Here is an 18,968-nt window from a genome sequence, read left to right on the forward strand (position 1 = left end):
TTTAAATAATCTGACTACCTGATATCTCTATGCACTATTCATAGTGAAAGGATTTGTTAAACTCAAAACGTGAGGTACCATCTTCTGAAAGTAATTCTGAGTCAAACAAGAAGCTGAAGATGGTTAGTTCTGGAGAGTGACACTAAAATTGCTGTGAAAAATAGAAAAAAAATAAGAAGAAAACTTGCTACAGGTGCATCAGTCGGAAAGAAGAGCTGCTGATGTACCTTGATGTATGAGGGCTTGGCTTACCATGGAACTTCAAATCCCATAGATTGTTTCTTTCCAGACACTGTCATTTTGGTAATTTTTGGCACAATTTCAGATTCCATTCTGGCTGACTGGAAATCCCTTGTTTTTCCTAGTAATAGACAAAAAGTAAGTTTGAACTTAAGGTTGTGACTAACAAATATAGAGTTTAACAAGTCACATTACTTCTCTACAACCCAAAGATACCAGTCCTTCATGATCAATTCTCACATTTCAGCATCTTACTTGAATATATTACATAATTAGTCAAAAGTATCTACAGTTATATCTATTGTGAAAATCTCACCTCTATCTCCAAGTATTCACATGACACCTACACTATTCAAGAGCTTTACTAGAAGAAGCTCTGCACGATGCCAGAAGCATTTCATGCAATACAAGGACAAAGAAATACTTTGCAGCTGCTCACCAGATGATTGGATTAATTCTTCTTTAGAGTTTTTCTTTTGCCCTTTACATTTTTAGCACTGTAAAGCAAAAAAATATGTCCATCTAAGGGAATGCTAGCAGCAGCACCAGCTATGTGTGGCCTGCAAAGCCTTCCTTGAAACCTGAAAGCAGAGGTCTCTCATACTGAATTATACTGAAGAAGCCAAGCAATACTCCAAAGCTAGCTAATTTAAAGGTTATTTAGAAATAATTACCAGAATTGAGTAACTTCATTACTTTAAGGTATTACCTTTTACCATAACTTACATGAAAAACAATTAAAGTTCATTCTTAATTATGTGAAACTAGTTACACAACTAATAGCACTACAGTGCTGTTAGTTTCTTATCAAGTTGTAAAAAAGATAAATTATTTACTCAGAAGAGGAGGAGTTTATATAAAAGAAGTAAACTAGCTATTTTCTTTCCACAATTCCCTTGTTACTATGTTAGGATTCCTTCTTCCTTCAAGGAAAGACTTCCAATTTCGCAGCATTTTGATAGCACCTGCACATTGTGTTTTGAAGGATGTTTCACTGAGAAAGCAAAACAATAACCTGAATTCAAAATCAAACTGATTTTTAAAAATACTTGAACTATAAGTGTATCTGAAAACCACAAAAATGGCACTACACTTCCAGTATTAGACCAATTCGGACACTCCATAGTCAAATGAACATAAARTTACTCTTTGAAGTATTTTGGATATACTACATTAAGATGAACTGCTGGAGCTATTTGGCCCTACTCATTTAYGTTAACTCTGCGCTGCATTCTAAAGCACAGCGGCTACACCTTTAAACCACAAAATCATATCGGTTTGCAGGTTACATAAAAAGTTGCGGTCAAGGCTGCTCAAGATTTCAAGCAAGGAAACAGAATACCACAGACATGTCTACAACAGAAACCCAAAAAAGCAGTCACAATACAGATGGAGACGTTCTTATTTATCTGATGACTTGCTCTTCATCTCCCTCATTCATCTTATCTGATAGGCATTTTATTTACATGCCACCTGCAAATCTCTGGAAAAGTAGTCTGCATGTCTTTATTAATAGTTGCATACAAATTACACAGTAAATAAGAAACAAAAGTAAGAGGAATAAAAGCAACAGCACAAACCATGGCTTACAAGGATCACTAATCACATAACTGACAAATGTAAATATTCAGAATATAAAATTCTCACTGGGCATGGACTACTAGTTAAGCACAAAGATTTTATTTCAACTTTAAGCTCCAAAATAGATCACCTACAGCATTTTTTAAATAAGTAGTTAAAAACTTCAGTTACAGTAAAAATTACATTACTTTTGTTTCCAATTTGGTATGGTATTTTCTTCTTTAATTCTAACAAYTTACAAGCAGATGTCATTTTCAACTGACAGGTAAACATGAATGCTTTATATGTCATTTGAAAGCTGAATTACAGTTAATTCTCAGAAAACACCATGTCTGAAATCTGGCTGCAAGGAACTAATAATTACAAAAAAAAAAAAAAAACCAACTAAACTTGAAAGAGATTAGCTGAAAGAAACCAAGGCAARAATTAATATTATATTACTTGAAAATAGCTTGTAATCTACTGGTCCAAAAATCAAAGGATTCACAAAATACATCTTCTCTGATCAATTTCAAAATTAAGCTTCACTCTGTACAAATAATGCTGGAGTATTTGTCACTGACCCAAAGTTAAATTGTACAAGGAGACAAGATACATTCAACTAATAGAGTATTTGACATAGAACTTAAAACTAGAATTTAGGAAACACTGCAAGTTGAAAGAAGACACAAAACTAAAATGACAAAGAACAAGAGAAAGTAAAAATATGTGTATATATGTATTAGTTKGATAAATAATACCAATAAATAAGTATATGAAGAAATAAATACTAAAGCAAAGCTGGAGCAAGGAAGCAGACAGGGATCATATAAAGACAAACCAAACCATAGAAATAATCCCAGAATGGCGACATTCAAACATGTAAAAAGACAAGGCAATAATTATCAGCTACACTACTGATAGAAGCATCAAATACAATTTTCTGCCTTCAATGTTTTTATAACCAAGTACAATAAAATCAAGCAGCACTTTTGCGATAAGGACCAAGTCTGTCTTTTACACATTGCAGGCGCCATTAAAGATTAATAATTATGGCTTCATTACAAAGGACAGAAGGCTGGGAAAGGAGTATATTTTACTATCTAATCTATAGGGAACCGGAGAAAACTTCATGATAAATTCTTATCTGTTCTAGCAGGCAAAGCAAAAGCTATTGGCACTTAACAGATTGCATGCAAATCCTTAAGTTGCACCTTGGAACTAAAAGGAAGTCAATGCACAAAGCTGATACAATTCTTAAAACAGTTCTTGATCTACAGCAGGGTATCCTATGGCAACTGAAGTGCACTACAAACCCAGAAAAAACATAGAAGCAGTAATCCCAATCCGATCAGGACATGAGCAGCTGTGGAAAATTAACTTCTGAAGGGAAAGGATAACAAGGATATACAGATTTTTGAGAAGGGCTTCAAAAAGTTCTTCATGCCTACTGCCATTTGGACATTCTCAAACACATAGCTAAGTAACTGAAGGGCAATATGTTTCCTAAATCAAGAGGACACATAAAATTAAAACAGATACATCTTTCACAAACTCCAAAAGAAGACCCAATACCTTCTTGTTACATTTYACTACTCTAGCATTGCAAAAGGTAAGTCAAAGTGTGAATCCCTACAAGGAAATGACTGACATGACACTAGGAAAATTAAAAAAATTTCCTTCCACGAAAACACATAATAAACATTTATAAATCATAAAAAACTAAAACTGAAATAAAAACGTAATACCTTAAAGGCTTGTCAGCATGATAGTTCTCACAATTCAGAATGTTTAGAATTCCAAACTTCTAGCCTATTTTAAGCAAATTAACTTCCAGAGAGGTATTTGGTATTTAGCCTGCACTGACATCAGAGTACCTAGGCTAAAGCGCACTGTAGCTAGAAGACAAGCATTATCACAAAACTAAACATACACTGATGAACCTTGTCTCAGAATTAAACTGGGATGAACCTAACACCACAGGGGACAGACCTGCAATGCCATTGCCACAACACAACTGGAGTATATGGCACCTTGACAAAGCTCTCTTCTATTATTCTTGGCTGTGTTTTCACCTTTCCTGCCAGTTGGTCTTCGGACTTAACAGACTCTGACTTTTAGTCAAAAAGTATTGCTAATGACACCTGATGTAACTTCAAAATTATTAGAAGTACAACCCCAAAATCTGATGGCACAATAAAGTACCTGCAGGCTGATAAATATGACATAGACATGTACATATGCAGGAAAGAAGTAAAACATAGGGACAGTCTTAAAAAATTAACACAGTCTCTCTAGTTCTTTAAGATGAATAGCAAAATTATATAGATTTAGTCAACCAACTTTCTTTTACTGTAACAAACTCCCTTTGGATTTCTTTTCTAAAATTGGTTGTGAGGAGTACCTGCAGATCTGTACAAGCAAATCAAAATATTACTCTGACTACATTATTAAATATAACAGGCTTGGTTCATATATATACTTAACATTGAAAGTAACAGAAAGATAAAAACTGATCTTTTCTTTTAATTCCATTTGAGGTACGGAAGGTTTCAGTAAATGGAAGAGTTGATTGACAGTCTAGTCTGCTCCCAGGTAGTTTAGAGGTGAATGAAAAGAGAAGTCTGTTAAACAGCCACTCTCTCAAGAAAGACATGTAGATACCAAATGGATATTGGCATATTTGGAGAAATGCACACTAGCATTGGATATTTAAATCCGCACTGATTTTGCTCAGATGACCATACTTTTCCAACAGCAGAAACAAAATGCCACCACTTTCAACTCCTATAGACAGAGGCTTCTCCTTCCAATTAGTGCTTCACTCATCAAACTGTAAACTGGTGTACTGAAACTTTACACTCAACTACCCTATTGAAGGAGAGAGAGAAGCCTGTTTCTGATAGGATCAACGAGGATTTTTCATGTATCTGAATTCAGCTTGGAAAACAGAGACAAATGTCAACAAGGCAGGTCTTGAATCCATGCTTTTTCAGATGGCAATACCATTTAAATAAATCCATGTCTACTCACGAAACTGCTACTAATGGTTTATAAGCATTGGGAGGAAAGGATCAACACCTTCAAGGGAGTTATGTTCCAATTAACTGTTGACAGATTGCAGTTAGTTTTTCACTTGCATRCTTTTGACATTTTTATTGGTTATATGAATTCCTTTCAAAATTGGATGTGCATTTGAAGGCAGCTCCATACTATTTCAGTTTTGAATRGGGCTGAGGATCCTACACTCAACTGACACTTAATGGAATAAAGAATAAAGTTACTTAAGTAGATCCTCCCAATGCTGTCTAAACCAGAACTGCCATGAGAAAAAGTACACATGTAATACCATGCTTTCTAATCTACAAAATACGGTTTGCATCCTTTCCTCTGCTACAGACTTTCTATATAACCACAAAGAAGCCACTTACACCTCTGTCTGCCGATTACACAGCAACAGCCACCAATAACATAAAAGAAAACAGGACACTGGCTTTGAGCACCATGTCATGAGCTTGTCCCAAATATGTTTAATGATTCACTTATTAAAACACAAAACTTTTGCATACAGTGTGACAGTCCAACTACTGAGCATAACAGAAACACAGACAAGACACAGTTCTGTCTGAAAAGCAGAATTAATAACTGAGGCCTCTCTCGAGATAATACTTCCCRTCCTATATGCTGTGCTATGATTTTAAAATAATTTTAAGGCACAACAACTGTGAAAATATTTCAAGTATGGAATATAAATGAGTGAGTCAACCAGATACCCACCTGATTGTACACAATTTCATGCTCAGAAGCATGCATCACCTTCTTGCCCACATATGTCTAGTTTTATACTAACATTTAATAAATCCATCATGTAACAAAACCCACCTGAAAAACTACAAACTGTTTACATTTTTCTATTTATGCCTAAACCTCATGAGCTTCCACCCTTTAATTAATTTATTACATTTTCCTTAAAAACAGTAGGATTTTATTTTTATCTCTCCAAATTTCATGGCACATGGGAAAGTATAAGAAAATATCAAAATTTGTCAAATTACAGAGATTGCTACTGAAAAATATTTATTTTGGTTTTATAATTCAACTGAATTATTTGACACTCATGAATTCTACAAAATGCTGTAGGATACAGTGGCAACTTGAAGTTTAGTTAAGTTTGCACCAGGATGTAGCATACAGGATGATCAGTGGCACTGGTAGTGTATTAGTATTATGGACACATCACAATTCTGAAAACATCAGAAGTCCACAACTCTCAACTATGTACCACCAGTACATAACATGACTACAGAATTCAGAATATTCCAGATTTCCTAAATTTACAGTTTCCTAACCTTTAAAACATTGTGCCAGCATATAACTTGCCATGCATCATCCCTGCAGCCCATCAATTATATTTCTTTGGATGTAAGAGCTGTGACAAGCATGAGAATGTCAACACAGTTTTCTATGTGAAAACTTTAGTATTTAAATTATACTAGTTCAAACTATTGATTTTTAGAAAACCGTACATTATACTACTATGAACTGCAATATACTAGTGGATGCTACTGAATATCCACAGCACTTCCAAAAATAATGCAACAGTCCAAAATAATAGAAAAGACAACTTGCTAAGTCAYCAACCAGGGATAAGACACAGCCATTCTAAAGATACTACTGAAAACAATTCTCCAAACAAGAACACTAAAATTTTTCTTTTTAAAAGAAAGGTTATTTCCTAATAGAAACCACGTCAGGGGCTTTCCAGGTAACATAGTCTCATTGTTATAACTATTACCTTCTCTGCAAAGTTTCAGATGGTGATTTTTTTTTTTTTTTTTCACGAAACTGGGACTAGGCATTTTCACCRAAAAATGCTGAAAATAAAAATGTCCACTTGCACCTGACTACAAGAATGATTTTCTTTTGTTCTTAAGATTTGATAAAGCAAGAGGGAAAAGGGATACCAACAGACTCTTGAGTGGTGATATTCCTGAGTTTCTCCATCATGGGCTAGTTTTCTGGGATCCACAACACAAACAGCACAACCTGCTACCCAAGACTGATGTTCCAGAAATAGCTTGTTTCCCTACATACAGCTGCAATAACTGGGTGTGCAGCAGGCAMAGTCAGCAGGGCTGGCAGCCTGCTTCAGCCAGCTGGCACTCCTCACCTCTCTGGCTTTACTTTCAATGCTTGCAACCTTCAGCAAGTTGACATCTCTAGCCCAAAAAATAATTTGTTCAAGTGAGCCTCCTGCCTGGGGCTGACCTTTTTTTTTTTTTACTTCCAAACAGGGAGAACAGAGAAACTGGAAGATAAAAAAGARCAAAAACAAAACAACAGAAGCTTTTTTATAATGGAACCTAAGGAAAGTATTATTTGCATAAACTAAATACTTCAAATATTGAATATGGATATTTCCACATTCTGAAAATTAATTTTGCCTTAGAAAATAGTTTGCACATGCTCTTATGGCTTAACTTTTAAAAACTAAGTCCCAGAAATAYTTCATCAATATTTAGTAAGTAGCTGCTCAGACTATTTTTGTCCAGGCTGGACAAATTCCGTCACCTGAACTCAAATTCTAYCTTCTCCTGTGATCTCTATACTTTCCTACCATATCAATAAACTGGAGACACAAATTTGCCTTGGATAAATCACAAAAAAAACCCCGAAACTGAAGGGTAAGAGAAGAAAAACCACCATATGGTGAGCATTGGCAAGCAGCAAGACACATAGATTATTAAGTACAGACAAAGACTAGAAGAATGAAAATCAATCAAGCAGAGAAGATGAAATGAGAGGCAGAGTGACCATGAAAAAGGAAAAAAGACAGTATTAGTGAAAAACCTAACAAACAACTTGGGGAAAAACTGGTGGGTAAGCAGAGTGAGAAAGTAAGAGGCCCACACTCAATGACAAGTTGCATGCACAGCTAAACATCAACAAAGATGCAGAAGTGGAGTAGATCTGAAAGCAAATGCAAACTAYGACTGGAAAAGAGGAAACATGGAAAATAAAAATGGCTAATGACTGGAAACATAGGCAGAAAACTTGGAATGGGTAGATAAGGAGTCTGAAATTACAAAGTAGAAAAAATGSAACTGCAGTAAAAAATACAGAATGACATAAGGAAACTAAACTGTGTTTAGGGYGCACAGACAAATTCAGCAACAAAAATTGAACACGACTGAGTAAGTTAGAGGATCAGAAAAACACAGACACTGACATTAGATCAGGTTGAAGTGGATGGTGAGGAATGTGTTCCAACAAGGCACCACATTTTTTTTCCTGTCTGAAACTTAGCCAAAATTTCTGGTGTATCACTATGTCTCTTGCCATCAGTACTATCTCCCCACTGTATCATTTGACTGAAGCCAAATGATACAGAATCCAGCAGTCAGTTACAGCTCCATTTTCTTGCTCTTCTCACCTGAAACAAACATCTTCCTATGCAAATTTTCTGGCCATAAGGACTTATTTAATCACACATAGTCAAACCTGCAAGCAKCACAAAACTAATATTACATATTAAAACTACTTTTTTTCAGGGACTCCTTTTTGCACTCATTCCACTAAATGATGTACATTTAATTTCGAGTATCTAAATAGAAAATATGTCTCAGAGAACAGTGTATAAATATATTTTTAATAAAAATATTTTACTTGTCTTTATTACAACTGGGAGCTTTCAGCATTTTCACAACTTAAACTTGTAAGTGTCAATATTTGGATACTTAATATGACATTCCAATTTTTATGAAATTATGTTTAAGCAATGCACAATAGCAAAGAAATGCATAGACTTGTTCTATACATAGACCATTGTASAGTCTTTCCAGAAACACAGACAATTGGTCTGGTTTGCATTCACAGTTAATCTGTTAGGGGAAAGAAAGGAACTGATSCTATAGCAAAACTCTTGAAATTTCCAGTTTCACTACGCAAACACCTCCCCTGTAAAAGAATGGAGATCTGTACAGAAAGGCAGACTGRGGGGTGGCACATGTTTTCTTTTAGAGCGTACCCAAACATCAGCTACTTTACATGTTTCCCATACATAAACACGTAAGGGTCCAATAGGAATTCACAATAATCAAAACAGCAACTTTCTCAGTCATCAAGTTTTTCAAAAGAATGTCCCTGTGGTATTTCTCATACCTACTGCTTAGTTCAATGGACTAAAATCCAGTCCTTCACACCGTAACTCAGYACAACTCATCCCGTAAGTACCGAAACCCAATTTGTGGGAGGTATATTGCTCTGCACTCTAGCAATGCCAACCATACCATTCTCAATCTGTAACTGAAGCTACGATCTCCTGAAAAAAATAATTYATTAGACATCTGCAGTTKCTCTGTAACAGCACCTTTACTCTCCCCCAGATACACAACCATAAGTCGTTGGTGGTGTTTTCTAATTCAACGAATTTTTCTTAAATGACTGTGAATTGTCTTTCACTGAGATTTAGAAAAAGCTCAGTCTGATATTTCTGAAGTGCAACTTCCTACCATAAATGGTCATGTAAAGAGCAGAGTCAGCACTATGGGCAGGATAACCCTAAAAAGATATCCCCTTCAGCCAGTCAATTGAACAGAATACAGAGTCCATGCAAATTATCAGAATTTCTGTTAAACCTTGGCCCAAAATGAGTATGYAAAACTGAAAGTACAATATGTACATTCTATTACAATTATATCAAATTTCCAGAAATAACAGATAGCAATTTCAGGTTTAATTCATACCTGATGCTATAATGCCAGAGGATGGTGCTATTTGCCTGCACATCATCTAGATAATTCRGAAACAACATCATGCCCTTTGCACGTTGACGTTATCTGTGCATGTACATTCYTGTTGATTCTAATGAAGAAGTGCAAGGCATTTTACAAAAGAAAACTTTCCTGATCCACGACTTTTATTCATGTACTAAAACTTCTTCAGTATGAAACCGAAGTTTAAATGAGAACAATGAACACGAAAAACACAGTAGCAAACTGACAGCATTTAAAAAATAAAGTCATCATACATTTGTTCAACTTTTCCACAACCGATCTGCAAATTCTCTCCAGAAACTTAATAGGGTAGCCTTTTAAAGTTGCAGAAGAAGAAAATGTACTTACTAGTCCTGCATGATTAAGAATGTTGAAGCTGCAAATATTTTTAGCATTTTTAAGTTGCAGAGAATTGCAAGAATTTAGTGTAGAGAGAACTTCTACATAGGACTAGCTAAAGCCTCATTTAATTTAGATTTAGGTTGTCTGAATTCTCAACCCTCCCACTCTGCTKGTGACCTTAGAATCACACCAGATCCTGATCAGGCCAGAGAGCTAAAATACCTGTGGGGGAATTAAACATTTTTTGTGTTAAAACTCAGTCAAATATTTAAACTTCCATTTGTCCATGCATTCACTTTTTTGTTTCTCTGCAAATTTACTTCAGTATAAGAAAAACAGATTTACCCAATGCCTTCCATKACTTCAGGGGTGACACTGGAGACTGCAATGCCACAGCAAAAGATACATTTCAGAGAGGAAGACTGGTGTCTTCAGAAGGCCAAAAACCTGATTATATRTCAAAAAATTTATCATTTCTTGAAAAAAAGCAGTTATGGAACTTAAATGAGATGTGATTTTTAAAAAATCAAGTGTTCAACAAGTTGAGTATAGTTTAAAAGAAAAAAAAAAGGTCCAGCAGTCCAGCAATTACTCATAATACTGTGTATACACRAACACCCATCCCTTACTATAAATTGAAATACAAATGAATTTAATAASAAAAAYTAGAAGCTCCYGAGTGCAAGGGAGAAATTCACTGAYTGACATTGACTTTTGCATTTCTGCCTGCAAGGTTATGGTAATCAAACAGCAAATCCTCAGAGATGTCCCCTTTCAGTTTGTGGGCGTTTTCCCTTGCAGAGAAAAAAAATAGACATATTCTACTCACATATTTTACAAAAAGTCAGCCAGATACTTTCATTTTGAAAGCTTTACCTATAATGAAGATGAAAGGAAATGACAGAATTTCATTACTACTAGAATTTCATTAAAGGTAAAGACAGTAGGAGTGGARACATGAGATTGTCAATAGAAATGGAACTGAAAAGATGGAAGCACATTATGTGGAACAGTTCATATTTCAAGGATTTTTGCTTTGGTCTGATGAAACTGACTTCTTGACCATCCTTGCCATGCCTACCACCTCCTACTCAACACAGATGAAAACWTTTTCCCAAGCCAGTAGTCAGGGTACTTCTCTGGCAAAACTAAGAACATAGTCTTTAATTGACACAAAYTCTGAATGATATGTATATCATCCACAGCACAGTAAATGTTCAGACTTTCGATATTTTTGATTGCTTTTTTTATCTACTTAGGTAAGAGACAAGCTTTCAGCTAAAAAGCACTTCCCTACAACTATTAACCAGCTTWGAGTGTGAGCCTGAGTTYAGAACCATCGTTGTATTCARTATTTGTTCATAYACAAAACTCAAAGCAGACCTAGCTTGCACTTTCGTTACAAATACTTCAAAGCCATTTAAATTCTACAGTCCATGGCCATAGTGGAGATTTGAACTCAAGACATGCTTCAGGACATTGTGCTGCTTTCAGTAAGGAAGAAAATTGCTACTGAAGAAAAAGTTATTAAGGAACAAAGATTAATACAGTTCCAGAGCTTTTTCTTCTAAAACATAAGTAATACTCTAAAATTAGTCATAATATAAAGAACATACTAAAGAGTATTACAGTTCTCTACATTGAAAACTACAATTAGATACAAAAACACAAAAAAAAATCATTGCCAACAAAAAACTCTAATAGAKTGAAAACAAGTGTGCTATTTTAAACACCTAAATAAAAACCATTAAAAGGTATTAGTTTGACCAAATAAATTAGAYGCAGTCATTTTCCAAWTTGTCACAAAAYAATGTTTAGTGTTTGGGTTTCTTGATTACGAGCAATTTTAATAACCTAAGGAAATTGACAAGGAAAAAGCTGACAGTATTAACCAGAATGGAAATGATGGCAGGCTCCAGTGAAGATAAAACCAGTAAAACACAAGAGTGACATTCTAACAAGCTCCTCTTCAGAAACAGTTGTGTTCTATGCAAGGCCTCCAGCTCAGTGAATAAGCAACACCTTTTGCTCTGGAAGAAAAATAACCAAAACCCAAGAAGTGAAATAGGAACCAAGATGTTACAGCTAATACTTGCTCTCACTTTTTAAGGCAATCCAATAGAACAGAACCTGCCCATGTGCCCCCAAGAAAATGGGGATTTTTTTCAGAGCAGGTATTTGTAGCGGTGCACACAGAGACTTTACGTAAGGTAAATGTCTAACTACTGTAAATAGCTCACATGAACTAATAATGCAGCTGAATGATGGAAAAGATACTTCTGAGAGGTAGAACTCCCAGACCTAGTAGCTCATAAGCCCCTAATTACCAGAGCTGTAAGCAAAGATAATAAGAGTAGGAGAGATGGTATTAACAGTTTTACAAAACAGAATAGCTCAAAGTACTGTAACGTGAAGATCGCATCTCTTTTGCTATTCCAACTAATCTCTTAATATCCAAAATTTAAGCAGCTACTAGAAAATTAAAGTTATTAAGCTACTGCTTAATAACTTTGTAAAAAGTTTAATACACTGCACTTATTTTAAAAAACTGAATCATTAACAGTAAAATGCATACATTTAAAAGCCATATGAACAATTACTTTGAAGATAAAAATCTTAARTGTTCAAATTTTTACCATTCAGAAAGGATAAATGTTAAGAAAGGGCAAATTGAAAACAAAAGAAATTAAAAATACATTATCTTTGCACATGTAAATTAGATGAAGTTAAACATTTCACACAATCTGTTCAAAGGAAACATGCTGAATGAATATATACCTTTGATACCTTTGCTTGTTTTAGTAGAAGTAAATGTAAAATAATGATGGGAAACACTTAGGAGAATCAAGCACAGTAATCAACAAGGAGCTGTTTCTCAATGGCATTTTTTCTCCAAATAAGTCTAATACTGATCAACCTACTCTTCCCCTCCCTAACTGTTCCAAGATTTCAGATTAAGGGGTGATATTTTATGCTATTAGTTCGATTTTGTATTATTACTCAATATCAATATATTAAGGKGGGGAGCTAAAAAAATAATTGCAGGATCATAATTCTTTAATAGAAATTTCAGAAAAGCTAAGTAAAGTTTAACACTTTTTCCTGTATCAGATTCAGCCTAATGCATTTTTTAAAATATTAGATTTATAGATTATTTCCATGTATTTGGGACAGTTTCCATACTCTAGAGGCATTCCATTAAAAAACATAACACCAGGAGAAAGCACTTTAGAGTTCATCCTTCCAGCTGAATTTTATTTTCAGTGTTCTTACATCAGTGTTCTACAAACTAAAGTTTGTAGGTGTGCCATTGAATGCTTCTATAATATGCTCACAACCTACAATTCAGTAGCAGAGATTACATTTCACAATGTGCTATTATTCAGCAGGGTGCACTCCCTAATTTTTTATTAGATACTACTTAAAACATCTTCCCTTCTCAATGCTATTTTCCACTCATGATGGAACACCGGAAGAGAAACAAAGGGAAATGAGGCTTCAAGTCCAGTCATGTTCATATCTACTAGTTCTTGGTACTGAACCCACAGCATAATGGGGTATGTGAAGTTGTGTTATTCCACACACGACCGCTCTCAACTGGCAGAGACCCTGACTGCTCATAACTATTCTAGTGAGCCAGCATTTTACTCTACCTTACCACTGGTGTTCAAAGCTTAGCTTTTCTCATACAAGCAGCTACATCATCACTAGCACCTCTTGCTGGTAGACTTCCCAGCTATTCCTGTGCTGTAAAGGACTTTTTTTTTTTTTTTGCATGTACSTCCTGAACTCAGACAATTCCTGTCATTTGGAAAGAAAGAGTGCAATCTCAGTTCTCACTGCTACACAGATGAAAGTTCAATTAAGTTCAATTATCACACACAAACCTACTCAACAGCAGCTATCTTTAACAAAAGACAAGTAATAACTAAATACATCTACAGGAGAGATGACCATATTCCCAAAGCTTGAGACAGAAACTGGTAGATAAAGAAGTTTGTTACTACTAAGGCATACTTTACTGTCACATCATTTTTTTCTAGTTCATTTTTGTGAAATTTTCTGTTTGTCTTCACTGTAATATCAATAGGCTTCATTCAAAACCTAGTTTTGCTGCCTCCTTTAATTCTAATGGAAGGTACCCTACTCATTTCCTAAATAAACAGAAMTAGTTTGCCATACCATCATCTTGTCCTGTTCATAAATCAAGTACATTTGAGGATGGGCAGAAATGAAGAGGAAGCAAATGGCTACTAAAAATACAAAGAAAAAAAACCAGCTTTAGCATTCTTTCTTATTTAAATATCTTACTGGAAATATAAAGAATATTTGAATGCTAGGTGTGAAACTGCTAAAGATCTCAGAATCTAACTTGCCAAACAGACTTAAGCTGCATCAGTGCAGCAGGTTAATCAAAGGTACTTAATTTTTCTGCAGTCCAGAACTTACCCAYAGTATCAAAACCAGCATATTAGCAGAAAAACTATAAAAATATAACTGAAAAAAATTTCACACAACTATTATTACAAATTTAGAGACTAATCTTAAACTACCTGAAAAGCCACAAAGTTTTCCTGGACCACTGCTATGCACCACGCAGTTTGTACAAACACCTATTTACAACAGATTATATACCAGAAAGACATAACTCCTCATTATGAGGAGGAATACATTATGGATGCTACCAGCAACAATGGACATTACTAAAGATTTAGAGAATCTACCATTAATTTGATGATTACGCTGACTAGGGCTTTGAGTGGCTAGCTGATATAAAATCCTACAATTAAGGTCTAACTGTATTTATCAGGGAAATCACTGCAAGGAAGAGTGCAAATACTGGCCAAGCTGAAGTAAGCAAAGTACAAAAAAGCTACTTGACACATACAGCAACCCACATTTGAGAAGCACAAAATGCATTTAAAAAACCTATCTGTTCTGCATTAAAATTTAGGAAATGTTTCAAAAAATTGCACCACCTTTCATTATAAGAAATGTCTTCTCTTTTTAAATGCAGCATGTTTTACATTATCTGCATTACTTACCAATACTCACAATACTTATATATAACATTACTCTGACAATTTATTTATTCCATGTTTTCCTATGAACTCATCTGGTGTCAGCCCCTTATCTGAATTCCAGCATTAWTGAAGACAAACTTGTTTAACTAAGACTAGAAAAATGGAGACCTAATATAACCRTAATCTGAAAAAGAGAGACAAGTATTAGAAAATAACAACCTATATATAGATGTGATGCAAAACATAACACTGGGGRCTCTATTCTTCATTGCCAAAATAGTTCAGAGACACAAAGTGATTTAGAAAAAGCTGCATATCTGAGCTTTGAAGCAAAATTGAATATAGTAAAGTACAGAGAGTTTTAGATAAGGTCTGGAAGATATGTCAGATGCAGATCAATGCCAGAAAAATTTCATTTGCCAGCCGGAAGCAGTGCACTTCACGCTATCATGACTTTGGAAGGGAACTCACATGGACTCAAGTTCATTGCTTAAAGTTTTTCTCTATACTTCACATTTAAAGTAGCACCTCTGAGCACATAGATAGCATCTACAATCTTGCAATAAACTGTTTGCAGATATGTTATCATAAAAAAAGCATAAAGAGCATCAAATTTAAAGCATACTTTTTCCTTGAAAAAYGCTTTTTTAAAAATTTTGGGCAGCACTTTTTTTTTTCCTTTTTTCAACTTAATCATAGCACTTGCTGTATACAGTTACACACCTCACCTAGTGGACAAGCAAAGTTAGTCATTTTCCTGTTTGTGTGGGTCAGCAATAGGGAAGGGGAAAACATTAAAAATAGGAAAATGTGATTCGAAAACCACAAAAAGTTGCAGCAGGGACTTGAATAAGGAGTACCCAAAATAACTTCAACTCATATTTTGGAATTAATTAGATAAAAAATTTCCACTTAAGGTGAGCTTTTATATGCAGTAAAAAAATAGAAAAAGAACTGAAGCAACAACCAGTCAAAGCTCTTCCATGTCTTTAACAATACGGCAYTACAACTTCTGCAGACACAACTATTTTCCACAATAAAGTTAGCTAGTTTTCCAAGCTTTTGGCATCTTAAGCATGAATKTCTATTTTCTCCCAGGGGTTCTGACAGTAAACCCATGTGTTTTAATTTTAATGGCCATTTCAATTGTCACAACTGTAAAAGAAGGGAGGAACCTGGCACTTCTCATATTCATAATGGTCCATGCTGAAGACTGAAAGGCTGTAAAAGAYCACATAAGCTGAGATGATGAAAAATGGGTAATATCTTGTCACCCAAGAAAAAAACAGTTCAAGTGTAACCAGAGACACACAAGCGGTGGCATTTCTGTTATGTATATGTATGTGCCACAACAATAGACTATGCAATTAATATGCTTTATAACAACTCTGAAACATCCAAATGCTGCAGAAACACATCCCAAGGACAGAAATGAAGTTAGCATTGATGACAGAGYTTTGTAGGGAAGGAACAGTATTTGTAGTGAAAGACCTAGCATAAACAGACATTGTGAGGTAATTTTGTGTTTAAAACTTGCATTTTTACACCTTCCTGCYTTTTAATTTTTAACTTATTTTCTGAATTTACCCAGTTTTCCTATTAACACTCAAGATCTTTTTCATCAGTATGTAATGTATTTTAAACTATTTCTGTTACTCCCACTATTTTCAATTGTACATGCCTGTACTTCTAACATTTAGATCTTACTAGTTTCTAGAGCTGAAATGCATTAGTTTTCAACTGTGAAATACTGCTGTGTCAGTATTCCCAACTGCCTTGCTTTGAGGACTCAAATGCAAACTTCAAGTAGGATTTATAATCTTTAAATTGATACACAATAGCACTACAGAAGTAGTGCTTCATTCATCCTTAAAACAGGATTTTTAAAAAATCTGACTCCAATCATACCTTCCTGACACTCCAGCCTGAGAACTTAGTAAATTCTTCACTTTACCTTCTAAAGACACTGAGAAAACCAAGTGATAGTTGATCGTTACTGTAACCTGAACCGTGATCTGAAAGGACTGAGATAGAAGGATACTTTAAGAGCTATGGTTTTCCCAGGATCTCCAGTTCTTATGGAATTCCAACATTCCAAAAAGGACACAATCATTTTTAGTTTCATCTGAGCTCTCTTAGCTTCCAAGCAAAACACCCCATTTTCATACATTATACAGTCAACTACGAAAATGACTGACTTTGTATTGGTTTACACTTTGTCCTAACAAAAGTAAACCAAACAAGTKTTAGAAGACCATAAAGGAAAACTCAGAAAAAGCCTGGAGTGTCACTTTTTCCAGTGTAGGTGTACAGTATGTATGAGGAGAATCTCATAAATGTATTTCAAAGGATTTTAAAAAGCTTTTCATTGCTGGTGACACATTTTTCCCTGAAATAAGCCACTTCCTTTCTAAAACCCACACAGTACCTCAGTGTCAAGACTGTGTATGTATTTTTTTTTACCCAAAACACGGAAGTCTTAAATTCTCATTTACTTTCCATGATTTAAGATATTTCATGTCAGATTTCAAACATTTCCATTGAGAAAATAACATGTTTTCTTTGTCACATACTGAATGTATGCCTTATCTAAATATAATTAAATACAACAGGTCCTCMTTCCATAGCAGGCATTTCAGAATCATAATGTTACAGAATAGCTAGCACAGCCAACTGAAGCTGGGAATAAAAATTTCTTCTGAGCTACCCATGTAYAAATCATGGATTTTGAAATGAGCAAAATCAAAGCATCAGAGCCCGATATGGTAAATGGCAGTAAAACCTGAGAAACTCCAAAGCTAATGAAAATATATTGTACATCACCATTAAACTTCAGAATGTTTGCTCCTCTTTGGAGTTCTCCCTATAAATAAAATCCAAAAGTATCAGTTTATTTGGTTGTTTTTTGTTTGGTTTGTTTTTTTTTTTTCCTTGAGGCACCCAATTTCATTTGTCCATTAACCACAAACAGAAGAGATAAAAGTTATCTGTTAAGGCACAATAATCTACATTCTGACATTTTGCACTTCATTATGTGCAAATTATGTGCACTTCGTTATGTCAAACACCTGAAAAAATCAAAAATACATGCCAGTGAAGAAATACCTGTTTCTCTATTAAAATGTATTAGCTGTTTCTCTATTAAGAAACTAGTAAAGCCCAATACATACAAAACTAGTTAAATGTGAGACCTGTGCTCTATTCCTAGATTATCTGGCACGTCATGAGTAAGGCTTTTCAGCTTCCTGTGCCTTACTTTCAACTTTAATTCTTTACAGTGAAGCTTGTTTCTTATTAAATATTTACAAAAAATAGACCTGTTCTTGGTACTATTCTTGAGAAATTATCATAAAACAAAATAGCCAGTGCCACCACAAAAACAGCACAGCTCTAGATTCCCTTCTGCCCCAACAACAACCAAACCAAAATATGCTCAGTTAGCAGCAGTTTTTGTTTCCTGCAAGGACTGCACATTTACAGACATCTGACCTCCTTCTTGYTCAAGCATCACTAAAATCAAAAAYCTTAATTTCATAAAGWGATTAACAATTCCRCTAATGGTGTMTGAAACAGAAYMTTGCTCACTCACYAGTATCTGTTCYGTAACACTAAAAMAGACAAAAAGAAATGGAGTTTAGCSAGAACAAAAMCAYGAAGAAATAAAATGAAAATAAAGAAAATGCAGATCTTTTTGACTGAGGGYACTATTTTCACATAAATACCTTTTAGAAATTTGAATTTTAAGAAAGATTTTTCAGAGAACCCATAAATACCAGACACATTTCCTGAAATAAAAGTCATTGCTTATCTTGACTATAGTCAGAGCAAACTTATTGCAAGAGTGCTTCAAATTGCAGTCTCTGAATATCACTAACACCAAAGCAAAGGACACCTGAGAAATGCTACGCACATCAAGAACATATGCTRCCAGTCAAAAATGAGAAATCTGTATTAAGATTTTATTCTTTCATGTTATGGATAAAAAGACTCAAAATAGCCAGATAAAATATGAAAATAATGTCCATCT

The 18,968-nt window shown here is 34.7% G+C and overlaps 1 protein-coding gene across 3 annotated transcripts in view; it reads right to left on the reverse strand.

Annotated features, from left to right (window-relative positions):
• Positions 1-18,968, reverse strand: part of HBS1L (HBS1 like translational GTPase) — a 58,552-nt gene that overhangs the window by 24,409 nt on the left and 15,175 nt on the right. For all 3 annotated transcript variants that reach the window (XM_057364410.1, XM_057364412.1, XM_057364413.1), the window contains one exon: positions 253-361. In XM_057364410.1, the coding sequence (XP_057220393.1) occupies positions 253-361 (109 nt within the window). The remainder of the gene's footprint in view (positions 1-252; positions 362-18,968) is intronic.

This window comes from Malurus melanocephalus, unplaced genomic scaffold, assembly GCF_030028575.1.
Source record: "Malurus melanocephalus ecotype Western Australia unplaced genomic scaffold, MMel_1.1 scaffold_38, whole genome shotgun sequence".
Taxonomy (NCBI): domain Eukaryota; kingdom Metazoa; phylum Chordata; class Aves; order Passeriformes; family Maluridae; genus Malurus; species Malurus melanocephalus.